The sequence below is a fragment of the Microtus pennsylvanicus genome, chromosome 2 (assembly GCF_037038515.1).
Source record: "Microtus pennsylvanicus isolate mMicPen1 chromosome 2, mMicPen1.hap1, whole genome shotgun sequence".
In the NCBI taxonomy this organism is placed as follows: domain Eukaryota; kingdom Metazoa; phylum Chordata; class Mammalia; order Rodentia; family Cricetidae; genus Microtus; species Microtus pennsylvanicus.
Window position 1 is genome coordinate 2,503,021 of NC_134580.1, and position 15,153 is coordinate 2,518,173.

The 15,153-nt window shown below is 48.1% G+C and overlaps 1 protein-coding gene across 3 annotated transcripts in view; it reads right to left on the reverse strand.

Moving 5' to 3' along the window:
- The window catches only part of Slc45a4 (solute carrier family 45 member 4), a 71,801-nt gene that overhangs the window by 15,209 nt on the left and 41,439 nt on the right, over positions 1–15,153 (reverse strand). For all 3 annotated transcript variants that reach the window (XM_075959495.1, XM_075959494.1, XM_075959496.1), the window contains one exon: positions 14,466–15,103. In XM_075959495.1, coding sequence (XP_075815610.1) covers positions 14,466–14,709 — 244 coding nt within the window. In that variant the 5' untranslated portion in view covers positions 14,710–15,103. The remainder of the gene's footprint in view (positions 1–14,465; positions 15,104–15,153) is intronic.

The window sequence follows — 15,153 nt, forward strand, 5'->3', positions numbered from 1 at the left end:
TCAATCATGAATCAGGTCAGTCTAATCAAGGCATTCTCTCAATTGAAGTTCCTCTTCCCAGATAACTCTAGCTTGAGTCAAGCTGACAAAAACTAAACTAGGACACTCCTGAAGAACGGCCATGCCTTTCTGTCCTGTTGGGTCTGCTTCTGCTCTACTCTACCACTGCTCAAGTAGGAATGTTAGCTACAATGTTAAGCTCCACATTTTGGCCTCTATTCTTGCCAGTTTTTGCTGTGTTCATTAGGAATGTCATGGCTGGCCACTCAGCTGACACTACTGTGTTCCACAGTACCTGTGACAGGATAATGACCAGTCATACCAGTACTCGACCTCAAGTTCTCTCCTGGAAGAGGTACAGACCTGTACAGGGTGAGACCTCCACATGATGCTGGCAGCCACAGGGTGGTGGTTGCTTGCTAGAGAACCTGGTGATATACCAGGTACAGCACTATGTGCTGGAGGAATGCAGATTCCTACTGGGTAGGAAACATGGCTAGGCAGTCTTGTGTTTAGCTGTGCAAGGTTGAGGGGTGGCATCATTGGCTATAGACATCCAGAGCTGTGCAAAGCAAAGAGAGCAGCCAAGGACACAAGCACAGGGACACAAATAGCACCAGTGGTGACATTACAGCAGTTTGGGTTTTTGTTGTTGTTGTTTGTTTTGTTTTGTTTTGTCATGCCAGTCTACCCAGAAGTCTATTTTAGACTCCAGACCCTGGCCCCAAGGAGATCAAACGCCCTGTTTCAGCTACCTGTATGGGGACTACCGAATCATAGTTAAAGCTCCCTGCCCCAGAACTGGCTCTAACCAGGTGACAGCACTGTTCCATCACACAGGCAAGTTAACACTTCCCATCGCATCTCCAGACCTGCCCAGGATGAGCAAGGGGTTCTGCCACCCCCAACACTCGGCTGCCAGCACGTCCCTGGGATGTCTCAGCCAGGCAATTCCCAGCAAAGCCCTAAACAAACACAAAGCCGGTCCCTAGTAAATAATTTTTGGTTTTTTCCAGGCAAAGGTTGAACAACAATGGTGGGACCCGGAAGGTTCCCTGTTCACAGGAAATACTCACTGTGTCACTATGTGTACATGGGACAGCCCACTGCAATGCTTGGGTCACATGCAGAGGTTTCTATTCACAAGGACATTTTTGATAAACTGGTATTTTGTGGGGGAGGGAGGCTGGGAAAGTGGCCTATAAATATTTAACAAAACAAAAGGTCCAGGATGGAAATAGGAACTCATTCTTTCTCTCAATGGACAAGCCTGCCAGGCCAGATAGGTTTGTACTCCTGGACAAAACCCCAAGATAACATGCACTGGTGAGAAGAAGTTCTTCGTGGGAAAACCTCAGCATCCTTGAGTGACCTCAGGAATCTTAAACAGCAAGCTCACTGTGAGCCCATTTCAGGATGGCCTTGCTAAGGCTACAGTGTGGAAAGAATGGGCTACTTTCCATAGGCCAGGTCGTGGTCACCTGCTGCCATACCAGAACCAAAGCAAGGTCTGCTGAGATACTGGGTGTTAAAGTACATCCTACCAGGTGACAGGGGGCAACATAATGCCTGGATCCTAACACTGGGGCCTCCCTGGGCAGGGAGGGTCTGGAAGAATGCACATCTCCAGCTAAAGGCAGGGCCGCAGAGTTTCAAAGAACATTCTGAAGTAACCAGTGCCTTGGGAAGACAAGGAAAGAGTAAAACTAGAAGCTACTCAGGTGGTTTTTCCTAGCTCTGTTTCAAAGGATTGCCACTCAACTGTCACATGTCACCTCTAAGCTTCTACTACCCACAGCCCGGAGGGATTCACAGCTCAGTTACATAGTTGTAAGAAAGTGTTCAGAAGAAGGCAAATGCCTACCATTCTAGTTCTTAGAAGGTAGGGTAAGATAATCAGGAGTTCATGGCCATCCTTGGCTATACAGCCAGTTCAAGGCTAGCCTGGGCCACACGAGAGCCTGTCTTAAGAGACTTTCTCCAAAGAGAAAGAAAGCAGGGGCTCAGGGAGTCCACTTGCTCTGGGTGAACAGATCCCCATGAACGCCTGCACTGTACTGCAGACACAGCTGTCTGAGGACAATGCAGACAGGTCTGACCCCAAGTCACTGGTTCAGACTAGGATGCAGGCTAGGAAAGCCCTGAAGCTAAAGACACTTAATGGACACATATCCATCACCAAGCCTATGGCCAAGTGCTGAACTCTCTTCCATGTAGAGCAAGATGTATGGAGGAAATTAATCTCTTCCAGGGTCCACACAGCGGCCAGTTAGTTTCTGAAACGACATGAGACTAAGGGGTCCTTGCGCCACCACCCCCATAGCTGCACAAAGGTTGAGAACCCTACGGCACCCGGCTCCTAAAAGAAATGGGTCCTGAGCACCTGTAGGAAAAAGGCTCTGGCGGGTAGGGCACAGAGGCTGTGAGGCAGGGTCTGTCTAGTGCCCTCCTCCCTCTTCAACCTCATTCAAGACTAAGAATGCTGCATCAGGGATGTGGGTATCAATGTATAACTTTCCTATGAAATCAAGTCTCACACTATCTTCCCCACTTCCTGGAAAAAGCTGACAGGACAGCGATGCATGGAAAGATGTCATACACATGGTGCTATTTTCCCAAATGAAACTCAACATGCCCAACAACAGTACCAGGAGGAACAAGCCTGTTCCATGCTGGAAACCTGGGTATGGGTATTGGAGAGGTCTCCTTGGCTTTGCTAGTAGCGCTGGCATCCAATGAGGTGCTCCCACTGCCTTACCCTCCACTTCATTTAGAAGATGGGGTGAGGTATGCACCTGAGGATCTATTGACACAAGCGGCACAGAGAGCTCCCCCTACACACAGCCACCATCAGCATGAGTCACTCCACCCAGCAGGCGTACACTGTCATGCTTAGCAGCAGGAAAACAGACAAAGCAGCCTGGGACAGGGGTTCACCTAGGAGCAGGAAGGAATGTCATACCAGGTGTCAGTGGGTAGTAGTACTGAGGATGATGGGGTAGTACTGAGATGGTCTGAGTCCAAGGAAAAGATAGTCAGATAGTGGAAGTGAGTAGCTCAAGACAAGCTTCCAGAGAGGGAGAGTCAGAGCCTTTATAGGTTGTCAGTGACCAGGACCCTGGCAAGGAAGTATAAGTGGAAGGCAATTGACCCCTAGAAGGAAGCATGGGTGGCTGGGTGTGTGTGTGTGGAGGGAGTCCTCTGGTACCTTTAGGAGCATAGTCTTCTTATGGTTCTGCTTATGTGTAAGTGTGACTAGGCTACTCTGTGCTGGACATCTATTTGTGTGGCACTGTACACAGGAGCAATGCAGGTGCAGGGCACATCCCTGCCTCAGTGACATCCTCTGAATCTGGCACTTGTGAGGACTGTCAGGAAGGCAAAGGAAAACCTAGGGCAATACTTACTTTCACCTAGGTTTGAGCAAACTGGAATTTTGCCTCATTCCCAGCCTTCCCTTTTCCATGTCTAGGGCTGAAAAGAGCCCAGAGAAGACCTGACAGGCAGGCCTAGTAGGGCAAGGCAAAGGACACACACAGCCCGGCTTGCAGAGAAGGAATGTTGGAGGAGAGGAGTCATGGAAACCTGCGGGCCAGTCAGGTAGGCAAGATTCAGGGCCAGGGAAGCCTCGAAGACTTTTGCGGGAAGGTGTGGGGCACCAGAAGGATAGACAAGCTGATTTATGGGGTTCAGAAACACTTGTGTCTAAGGATCCATAAAGTCCCCCAAGATCAAATGCCAGGTGATCTTAAGGCCACAGAACAAATGAAACATACCCCAAGTCACTGGGAAGCCTCCACCTGGCCTGGTGGCCCTGTTGAAGGTGAACTGGTAGAAAGGATGCCACAGGCCCTGACAGTACTTTCGCTTCCAAAGTCCCCATTTCCTCAGAGAGGCCATGAAAATGGGCCTGGAGGCCTGTTCCCTGCCTCCCTCCACACCATCCTTCTGGGTATTACTGTGCCCATTCATCCAAACTGGTCTCAGACTTTCTTTTTTTTTTAATTTATTTTTTTTTTATTTTATGTGCATTAGTGTTTTGCTTGCATATATGTCTGTGTAGGGGTGTTGGGTCCCCTGGAACTGGAGTTACAGGCAGTTGTGAGCTGCCATGTGGTTGCTGGGAATTGAACTCAGGAGCTGTGGAAGAACAACCAGTGCTCTTAACCACTGAGCCATCTCTCCAGCCCTGGTCTCAGACTTTCTAACAGCACCTGTATCCCCTGGCAGGTGTTCCAGAGGTGGGTGGGCAGTGTACTGTGAACTCTTTAAGCACATCAGCAGCATCACTGCCTCTGAAGCACCACTCAAGTGTCTCGTGCTGGCATAACTACCCTTCACCAGGTGACCACGTCTCCTTGTTTGCCCTTCTTGAGCATCAGGAAATCTGACATGCCTAGGGATGCTCTCAAAATGGCTATGTAAAGTGAAACAGACTCTTCAATACTGAGTTTGTCACTGTTTCATCTCCTGTGCAGGTCAAACACCTCTGCCCAGTGATACAGATGCCTGACATGCAGAAGCTTGTCACATTAGGCTTTGTCAGCTAAGTGCTGAGATGCTTTGGCCTGTGTAGCACTGCTGGAAACACCTCTGCTCCCAGAACTTTTGCATTCAGGATGAGACGCACATAGCCATGTTCACTATTCATGATCCCTGTTACTGAAGCACACTTCTGACCCAGAACACTGTGCTAGTATCACAGCTGACTAGGCTCAGCTGTCACAAGGACACAAGTGAGGAAGTCAGGGTGCACCATATTCTGGACAAAGGGACAGAAGCAAAGGACAATGAACCCAAACTGGTTCCCTAGGAGCTGCAAGGAGGCCATATGAGGAAGGCCTAACTAAGCTGCTGGCCTCATAATAGAGAAGTATTATAGGATTCAGGGTTCTAAAAGAGGAAGAAGCAGTGCAACTCACAACCACTGCTGGATCAGAAAAATGATCACCTATACAGAGAATTCATCTTAGTCATTCCTTCATAGGAAAACCCAAACTACAGGTGTGTGGACAGCAGGAAAGTGAAGTACAGATAACAACTGCTCCTCAAGTCACCTGCATTTGCCCCAGCCAGCACATCTGCAGCCAGTGTGGCCTCAGGTATAAGACCCAGGCTCAGGCTCCTCCTTTGCACCCATCTTAATTTAGCCAAGTGTTGGAGAAAGTCCTACTTGTCCATCCCCTGCTGTCAGATTCTTCTAAGCTTCTCCTTTTAAGATCTGTCTACAATGTAACCTACAGAAATGGAGGATGATGGACAGTTCTTTATTGTGATGTGCCCACAAGTTACAAACTGTAACATCCATCCAGGCCCTCATTTCACCAGGGATGTGGCTCAGTGGCAGAATGCTTGCCTAACATGTGCAAAGCCCTGGTTCTACTCTACAGCACTGCAAAGCACAATCAAAAATAAAAAGGGGAAGCAGACAGCCCATTTTGCACCAAAGACAAGTCCTATTTCTAACTGTTTAAACAAGCTACAAGTGTACATATTCTGTGCAGTTTCAATTTAGTTACCTTCTCTTCTACATTAGGGATGGATCCAGGGTCTTGCACAAGCCAGGCAAGTGATACAGGGGACACCTCTATACTGACTGGTTCTTTTAAGACTGACTTTACTTTTAAGAGTAAAGACAGCACTGGTTTTAAATTTTCCCAGGTAGCACGGTGTGGTAGCCCACGCCTGTACTTTCAGCACTTGGGAGGTGAAGGCCTGAGGATCAGGAGTCAAAGTCATCCACTGCCACACTCTGAGGCCATCCCGTACTCTGCATCTTTTAGAAAGCCCACTTCTCCCATGACATCGGCAAACCCTTCCCAGAAGCCACACTCCCTACCTATACTGTACACTAATGTCTGACACACAGAGCACCTCTGGGCCTTTATGGGATCTCTGGGTTGGTGGTATCTTGATCTATCTTTTCAACACCTATTTGTGGTATTTTGTTAAAATTTAACTTATTTTTGGCTTTTATCATAAAGTTTTAAGTGGCCATTTCCTGCAGGAACTGATAAGTTTTTTGCCTTCATTAACTTGATATGTATGCTCTATGTCCTGTCATTCTGTTCTGAAATACACAGTGACTCTGTAACTTTAGCAAGTGCCTCTCAGACCATCCCTGCATCACACACACCAATTCAGGGGTCTGGAACAAATCCCTATTGAGGCGTGCCGATTCTGTATGGTAGCATCCTGCTCCTGTTTCACTAATTGGCCTTGCAGTGCCATGCAGCGTTCACCTTCACTTCCCATCACTCAGCACTTAGAGTGCTTCTTAGAGAAACAGCCCCTATTCATGAGCTCTCCTCCTGCACTTAGCTAGGGAACCCCCACCTTCTCTCCATCAGCACATCCCCAATGTTCCCCAATTCTGTCTTTGAGAGACAACAGGAAGACTCCAGCCAGAGGAAATTCGGGGCAAACCCCACAACCTCTGCCTCAAGCCAACAGTGCAGTCGTGCTCACTTACAGCCTTTCTTTTCTGCAAAGCAGCAGTCCAGGGGGCTGGAGAGATGGCTCAGTGGTTAAGAGTACTGACTGCTCTTCCAGAGGACCCGGGTTCAATTCCCAGCACCCACATGGCAGCTCACAACTGTCTGAAGATCCAGTTGCAGGGGATCTGACACCTTCACACCAATAAACAATAAAAAATATTAAAAAAAAAAGCAGCAGTCCAGGTGACATGTTCAGTGTCCAGGCAAGCCCCAATGGCTTTGGGTGGCCATGTCACTTCTATGCCTGGTACACTGCCCACCACCAACAGGCAGGCGCTTAGTAAGAGTCTGACAAAAAAATAACAGCATATGGAATTCCTTGGGAAAAATGACTGCGGTGACCATTTCATTGTTTGTTAAACACAATGATCTGAAAAACAAGGAAATCCAGACTTCCCTCCAAAACACAGTACCGAGCACAAGCTGCTTCCCCGTCACTGTGACCACAATTGGGGAGTTACTTGCCCCATCCTCCACATGCACACCACGCATGTACACACACACAAGATGCACAGAGGACTGTCCCTCAGAGCATCACAGTCCTGTCTATACGGAGGAGGCCAACTGCAGGTGGCAAAGGCACTCTTCTGTCTTTCTTAGGTCTCTGGGAGGTGGGAAGTCACTGGTGAAATACACACGAAAGTTCTATTTTAACCAGTCAACAGCACACTGCCCCCAGGAAACACTCCCCTCCCTTCTCCTTAGCACCCACCACTCTGCCTTCTGTCTACGCAGTGTGTGTCCTTTTGCTGCCAGCTTACGTCACTGAGCAGAAGGTCTTCAAGATTCACCCCTCATTGGCCATTTGCCCCCTCAGTGTCACCTTCAGCATACACTGCTGCAGCCTCACCACAGGGCACACAGCACTCTATAGGGAAGGACCTAGAGACAGCATGTAAGAAGCCTCCAAATGTATGTGATATTTTCCTTAGGGTTCCTGGGGTGGTGATGTGACACTGTAAACATGCCGGCTAAAGTGTGCTGGCCAGGGAGCCCGAGGAAGGAGCCTGCGGCTAAGTGCCCTCACTCCTGCAGTACCCATTCTAGCCCACCTGTGACAGCCACACCAAGTAGCTACCCTTGTAAAGTGGGACAGGGTGCTCCTCAGTTCTTCCTGCCAATGTGACTATTTCAAGACTGATAGCTCCAGGACAATGTTTTTCTCTGAGATGAACTTCTGCTGAACTAGGGGGTGGGGCAGGGGGCCCACATGGTACAGCAAGATGGTAAAGTTCTTACCCAACACACTAGGTCCTGAGTTCTACCCCTAGTACTACCTTTCTTTTTTTTTATATTTGTTTATTTATTATGCATACAATATTCTGTCTGTGTGTATGTCTGCAGGCCAGAAGGGGACACCAGACCTCATTACAGATGGTTGTGAGCCACCATGTGGTTGCCGGGAACTGAACTCAGGACCTTTGGAAGGGCAGGCAATGCTCTTAACCACTGAGTCATCTCTCCAGCCCCCCTAGTACTACCTTTCAAAAACGGGTGAGACGAGGGGCTCATTCTCTTGCTAGGATGGCTAAAGTTCATAGCTCAAATGATCCTTCTACCCAGCTGGTGCCTTTACTGGGAGAGGGGTGGTGAAGGTGGTGAGGGTTCTGATGCCGAACTCCAACACTCAAGCATACTATACATGTATACTGACACTGTGCTACACTCACAGCCCTGGGTGTTCAAGGGGTAACAAACCAAAAGTGTGCTACCTGCACAAGCTCTTGGATGCTAAGGGTCAAAACAAGAACTCCGCGAGAGGAGTTAAGTGCATCTGAGTGGCAGGAAGGCAGCATTGACAAGGCACGTAGACCCTGCAAGGTAGGGCATATAGCACAAGCCAGTGTGAGAAGTCACAGGAACACCTGCAGAATCTACACAGCGCATGTTACATGTGCATATGCTTGCTATGGACATGCACTGCACTCAGATGCCTCCTGTGAAATGGTGCTTCTCAGTTCTCACCAAAGGCTTGCCATGCTTGTGCACTTCAACATGAAAGGGACAGTCAGAGGCACAGGAAGGCAGCCAGCTTTGGAGGCAGTGTGCTGGGGTCCTAAAAAGGGCTGGACTCAGGTCACAGCCACCCTGCTGACAACTCAGTGCCAGGCTGCTATGGCTGGTATATCAGCATCTTGCTCATGCTTCCAGCCTCCTGATTGTGCCTTATACAACCCCTTGTTGGGACTGAAAGGCACGGAAGGTTGTTTTCATCTTCCAGTGTCTCTGTGTAGACAACTAATAAATGGCAGGCGCTTCCCATAGGAGAAGAGGTGGGCTCAAGCTTCGGCCAACTGAATCCTAGAAACACACCCGTTCCCCAGGAGCTTCCGCAGAGAGTGTGCTCACAAACTGGTGAGCAGTTCTACTCCTGCATGTGGGAGACAGTGAACCGCTTTTCCTCATAAATAATTGGCAGACCTCACTGCTTGCTGTTGGGTGCTACTCTTCTGAACCTTCAACAAGGCAAAGTAGGTAGGCTCTCACACTAGCTCAGTCGTCATTAATGAGTCAAACCCATAGACTACAACAAAAGGCACCCTTTTCTCTGTTATCTGATTTTCCTTTTCCCCTGAGTATACTTCCTGAGCCAAGAGGGAAACAATAAACAGTAGCAGGAGACTGAACTCCTTCTCAAGGGAAGAATTTAACATGGGAACATAGTACAGGAGGGCACCCACCAAGGCTAGGCTGGCTCTCTACAAGTTTCCCATAGACTCCTGAGCAGTGTGCTTCCAAATTTGCCTTTCAAAGGCAGCTGTACATTCACATCTGGCCCTGAGTTTGAGATGTTATCTATCAATGGCAGAATACAACACCAGCCATAGTGGGCCGTCAGGGCAGGTATGTGTACTCTGTAGATCTTTCAGGCCTGCTTCTGCTCAGACTCTTGGGACTGGCAGTCTGGTAGTCAGCTGGCTTCCCATCTCACAGAGGGTGGAGGCTAGGAATGGTGGCACACACTTGTACTCCCTGCACTTGGAGGTAGAAGCAGAGGTCTACTACAAGCCAGAAGAGTCTACATACTGAGGCCAGTACACAGTGACACTGTCTCGAACACACAAAAGAGGTTCTGTGTGATGGTTTGGTGGGTAAAAAGCACTTGCCAAGCAAACCACAACCAAGTTCAATCCCTGGATCCCATAAAGGAAGGAGAGAAGTGACTCTCCAAAGTTGTCTTCTGACCTTGACACTAACAATGTGGTGTGCGCATGCACACCCAGAAGAATAAGTGAAATGAAAAAATACACAAAAGACAAAAACAAGAACAAAACCAAGAGTCAGTTTAGGGACAATGACAAGGGAAAATGACAAAGTCACTTAAGGGACAAAGATGGCTGCCTAGCATGGGACCCTCAGAAGAGGTGAGACAAGAATGGGAGATTTCAATGTCTTGTTAAGTATAGAATGCTGGAATTCTGAATGGGATGAAGATGGTGATGAAAATTTACAAGAGACATCCTGTAAGATGGGGCGTGGAGAGGTAGGTGGGGTCCCTCAATGCACTGGACATTGGTACCTGGAGTTCTTCAGTATTAGGGAACTATCTTTTCTATGCAAATGCCCTGTCCCATTTGCAGACAGGTCGGGTCCCTGTCACACTACCCCCAATTCTTTCCCATCACAGCACACCGGTCACCTCCTGTGCATCAAAGACTTCTTCCCAGACCCAGGGATTGAGCAACAGCACCCCAGCACCAGACTGGCACCTCCACCATAGGGCTCCTTCACAGACAAGGTGGTCTCCTGATTCCAAGTAAGTCCTGCCTCCTGGTCCCAATGTTAGGCTTACTGACAGTGGGAGACAGCACTACAGGAGGTGATGGCACTCAGAGAGCTCAGGCTGGGTAGGAAGAGCTGGCCTTCTGCTCCCGGGACAAGAAAAGAGCTGAGGTATAACATGTCTGGTGGCCAGGCCCATAATCCCTGCTACCTGGAGTCAGAAGCAGAAAGAGCACAAATTCAAGATCTGTCTGGGGTACACAGGGAGTTCAAGGGCAGCCTTTTTGAGACCCTGTCTCAAAATAAGCAGGCAAGCAAGCATGCAAACCAAAAACAAACAAACGAATAGCCAGATTTGGTGGTATACACCTTTAATCCTGGCATTTGGAAGGCAGAGGCAGGCAGACCTCTGTGAGTTCGAAACCAGCCTGGTCTACATAGCAAGTTCTGGGACAGCCAGGGGTATATAGAGAGAACCTGTCTCAAAATCAAAAGAAAAAGTAAAAAGTGAAAGTTGAGTCAAGGATGTAACTCAGTGAAACAGCACATGCCAAACATTCTGTAGGCCCTGGCCCCAACCCCTAACTCCACATACATGTAAAACTGTACTAAGAAAGGGCAGGTAGATGGATCTCTGAGTTTGAAGCCAGTCTGGTCTATAAGGCGAGTTCCAGAACAGCTAGAGCTGTTATACAGAGAAACCCTATCTTGAACGCCCCTACCCCCCAAGGTCCAAACATCAACAGTAAGAAGAATGAAGCCCTTTGAACATTCCTGCACAGTTGGACATGGGCTGGGATCTCGTAAGAAGTCTCTTGATCTGTCATGTCTCAAGTGGTGTAGCATGGTGGTGCTGACCCTGAGAACAAGACCCGGGAGTCCAGTGAGCTCAGTTAATAGCCCTTGCCTTTACTCATTCTATGGGGATAAGACTTCCAGATGTTTTGCTCTGGGGTTTTACTTCACTGAAAGATGTGCAAAGCAAAGGTGCTCAAGCCTTTGTGGGAGCCCTGGTGAAGAAGCAGCAGCGTTCACCATGTTCCAGACTTGTAGAAGCATTTCAGACATGTAAACTCAGTGACTGTTTTCAGAAGAGGTGTTGGAACAGAAGTAAAGCCACAAGCACTGGATGAAGGAGAGCCAAGGCTTCTCCAAGAAGTCAGCTTTGGCTGTGGGACACAGTGCCTTCCAACACCACCACCATTCAGGCACAGAAACCCCCTATGCCACTACGCATAAAGGAAAACACTGATTTATCACAGGTGGAAGGGCGGCTGACCAGCCATACCATCTTCGGTTCAACCTACCCTTCTGGAGCCTCCCTTATTCCTTCCCTCCTTTGGAGGCCAGCAGGGGGAATCCCTAGTGTGGTTAGGATCAGAATGACCAAACATTACCATTATCAAGGGCAGAGGACACTGGCCTCTCCATGCCAGACAGGGCTTGAGGGTCCCTTCATTGGTCCCAGTCCAGTGTCAATAGTACAAGGAGTTATTCCGTGGTAAAGGCACAGGGAACACAGGCTATAAAACTTGTTGGTACATCAGCGTGACTAGGGAGGCAGCCTGACACATGGCTGGTGATAGCTGGAAGGTGGCAAGCAGCAAGCAGAACTGACTTCCTCTAGATGGGACATTCAACAGCCTTTCTGCACCCCACTTGAGGGCTCACTGATCAGCTTTACCACAACGTTTTAACAACAAAAACAACTCACTAATTGAAAGGAGTGACTCACAGGAAACACAAGTGCACTACCTTTGGGAACCGTCAAAGGTCAACCCTGTATGTGCTCACTTGATTGGCTTCTGCTGGACCGAGATCATCTGGTCCACTGACTTCGAAGGGCAGAATTTGAGCAAGCTCTCTGCTCACTAGCTTCTGCTTGCTGCCTTCCAGCCAGGAAGGTTTCTATGAGAAATTAAACATTAAAAAAAAAAGAAAGAGCCGGGCGGTGGTGGCGCACGCCTTTAATCCCAGCACTTGGGAGGCAGAGGCAGGCGGATCTCTGTGAGTTCGAGACCAGCCTGGTCTACAAGAGCTAGTTCCAGGACAGGCTCCAAAACCACAGAGAAACCCTGTCTCGAAAAAACAAACCAAAAAAAAAAAAAAAAAAAAAAAAAAAAGAAAGGACAGACTTCTTACCACAAACTGCAGACAGTTTCTTATGAAAGGTCAATAGAAACATCTTTCCTTTGAAATCACTTTGAGGGCCAGGGAGATGGCTCAGTAGGTAAGGGCAATTGCTGCCAACTCTGATGACCTGAGTTCAATTCCCGGGCCTCACACTGTGGGAGAGAACTGATTCCTGAAAGTTGTTCTCTTAGCAAGCGTGAACCCTACAACCTTTAATCAATCAAACAATGTAACTGAAAAAAATTAAAGCAGTTTGATATGCTCTTTTAAGAAAGATGAATATGTGTAGGTAATGGGGAAAATATTATGTTCTAAATCATAAAGGGTTTAGAAATAGTATGGCCATAAAGCTTCAAATGTAACAGCCAACACCCATACATTAGCTACCTACTGCTATGTGACAAAACACACGGTGGAGGAGCTCACAACATTCGCCATCTCACAGTCAATTTCTATGGCTTAGGAACCCAATGCTCAGTCCAGGAGTTTGGCTCAAGGTTTCTCAGCAGCTGCATTCCAGGTCTTGACCAGGCTGTGGTAATTGCAAAGCTCAGCTGGGGAAAATTTTGTCATCAAGCACTGACAAGATTTAGTTTCTCGCAAGCTCCTAACTCATAACCTTGGGCCTTGCTGGCTCTTGGTTGGAGCCTTCCCTGTCATGCAGATCCCTCCAGGAAGCCCCAGAGACCTCTAGTAAGATCAGTCACTGAGGGACTGGTAGTTCAGGCCTATAATCCCAGCTACTTGGGAGGTACGTATGGTAAAATAATTAATTAATTAAAAACACACAACAAACCTCATGTAATAAATATTCAAAACCAAAAAATAAAAAGTGCTGAAGGTCGCATGGAAACAGTACGACCCACTAAGTGTAAAGACTCCGGGCAGATGTGGATCACATCTCCATTGCCACAATGGAAGTAGCAAGTCAACTTGGAAGCCCATGCTGGCTCTAGATCTGCTTTAACACCTGAGTGGAAGCTAGTTCTCAGAAGGCTCTGAACAAAACATACACCAAGTAAGCCTGGTGCCTCCCCAATGTCTCTCTCATTGCTCTAAGTTGTCTTTTGTGAGCATAGCCTGTCTGCCGCAGTGCCTTCACATGACAAGCCCCCAAGAATAAGAAGCAACACAATGATAAAACAGGAGAACAGCTACGTGTGGTCAAGCTCAATACCTGCTAACCCTCCAGGACAAGGACCCAGCACAGCTGTGCCATAAGTCGCTTGGCCACCTGCTACACCCTTCTGAGAACTGGCTTTAGAAGGGAAGGGAGGAGATTAGTCTGATTCCTAAAGAAAAGCATCCCAGGATCCATAGTGGAACCTGAGAATGAGACCTATCCACTGGCTTTACTAACTGGGGCTACAGAGCAGGCATGCGTGAGGCCACGAGCACCGCCAGTGTTGGGAAGCCTGCTCCCACAGAAACCTGTGTGCTCTGAGGCCGAAGCCACATCCCATTGTGATGGAAGAAGTGATGAATTCACAGGGGTAGCAAATCTACAGGCTGAGCTGACCAATCCCAGTGTAGCAGGGTTAGCTCTCACCATGCAAGGATGTGGTTATGTTGTGGCAAGAAATACTGCTCAAACAACCAAAGCAGACAGATTTTTAAAATATTAATCCTGATTATACGATGCCTCTAGAGTGCTTGGTTTTTTGTCTAGTTCTCTTAGACACTTCAGAGCTGAAATTAAGTTTTTAAAATTTCCTCAGTCTACAGAGAAAACTAAAGATTCTGACGAAATTTTGGGGACAAACTCATTCTGGTGGCAACCTGAGAGGGCTGAAGTCACCTTTGAGGTGGGATTCACACCCATTCCACAGGCAAGAACTTGAGTATGACACTATGATCCCTGATGTGCTGTGGTGGTACAGCCAATGGCCTCCAATCAGTATACCTAACATATCCAAGCCCAGTTTTTCTCAAGTACCCTGCTATCAGGAATGTGACACAAAATCCAGACCACAGAGGAACAAGCCCCTGAACCAGGTTAACGGGAGACAACTGACACAGAGGTCAAGGATCCATGGCAGGGTTCCCCAAGGCCACCACCTGGAGCTGGAGCTGTACACTCAGCAGTAGCCAGGCATGCTGTGCTATACTTACCTATCTGTAACAGTATAGGTGTGACCAGTGCTGTCTCCATGGCGTAACAGAATTCCCTGCCAAACATCACTGCCCCGTGCATGACCCACAGGCGTGTGGGGATTCTGTCTATGGACCCCTCACTGATGGTCTCCTCTTGGGTCTCGGCCTCTGGGTGTCTGGGTTTCTGAGGGTCCGGTAGGGGCATAGGCAGCTCTTGTACTTGCATAGATTCCGAGTCGGCATTCTGCGGAGCCATTTTCATTACCACCAAAATATATATGTATATATATATATTTATTCTACCTATATAAATAATACTATCATCTCTCTCCAACGATAAATTAAGACGTCTTCTCGTTCTGCTGCAAGTGCATTCCTCGGCAAGTAACTCTTATATTCCACTTTGTACCAACAGGTGTCTCAACTTTTCACTCAAGATGTGCAGCAACACAGAAGGGTTTTTGGTTGGACTGTAAACATATGGCTTGCTGGCTCACTGTGAATTAGAGTTAAAAATCCATAAGGGCCACTCAGTTAATACCAGTTTCATCATCATGACTGTGGAGGCGCTGCAGTCACTTCTCTTGCTACAGAGAGGTAGGGAGCTGACACACACAGGTGATCTTCTGTGACTCCCCATCGAGCGGTTAGAGGATCTGCAAGAGAGCAAAGACAAGCTGAAGTCACAGGTAGCCCCTTGGCCCAC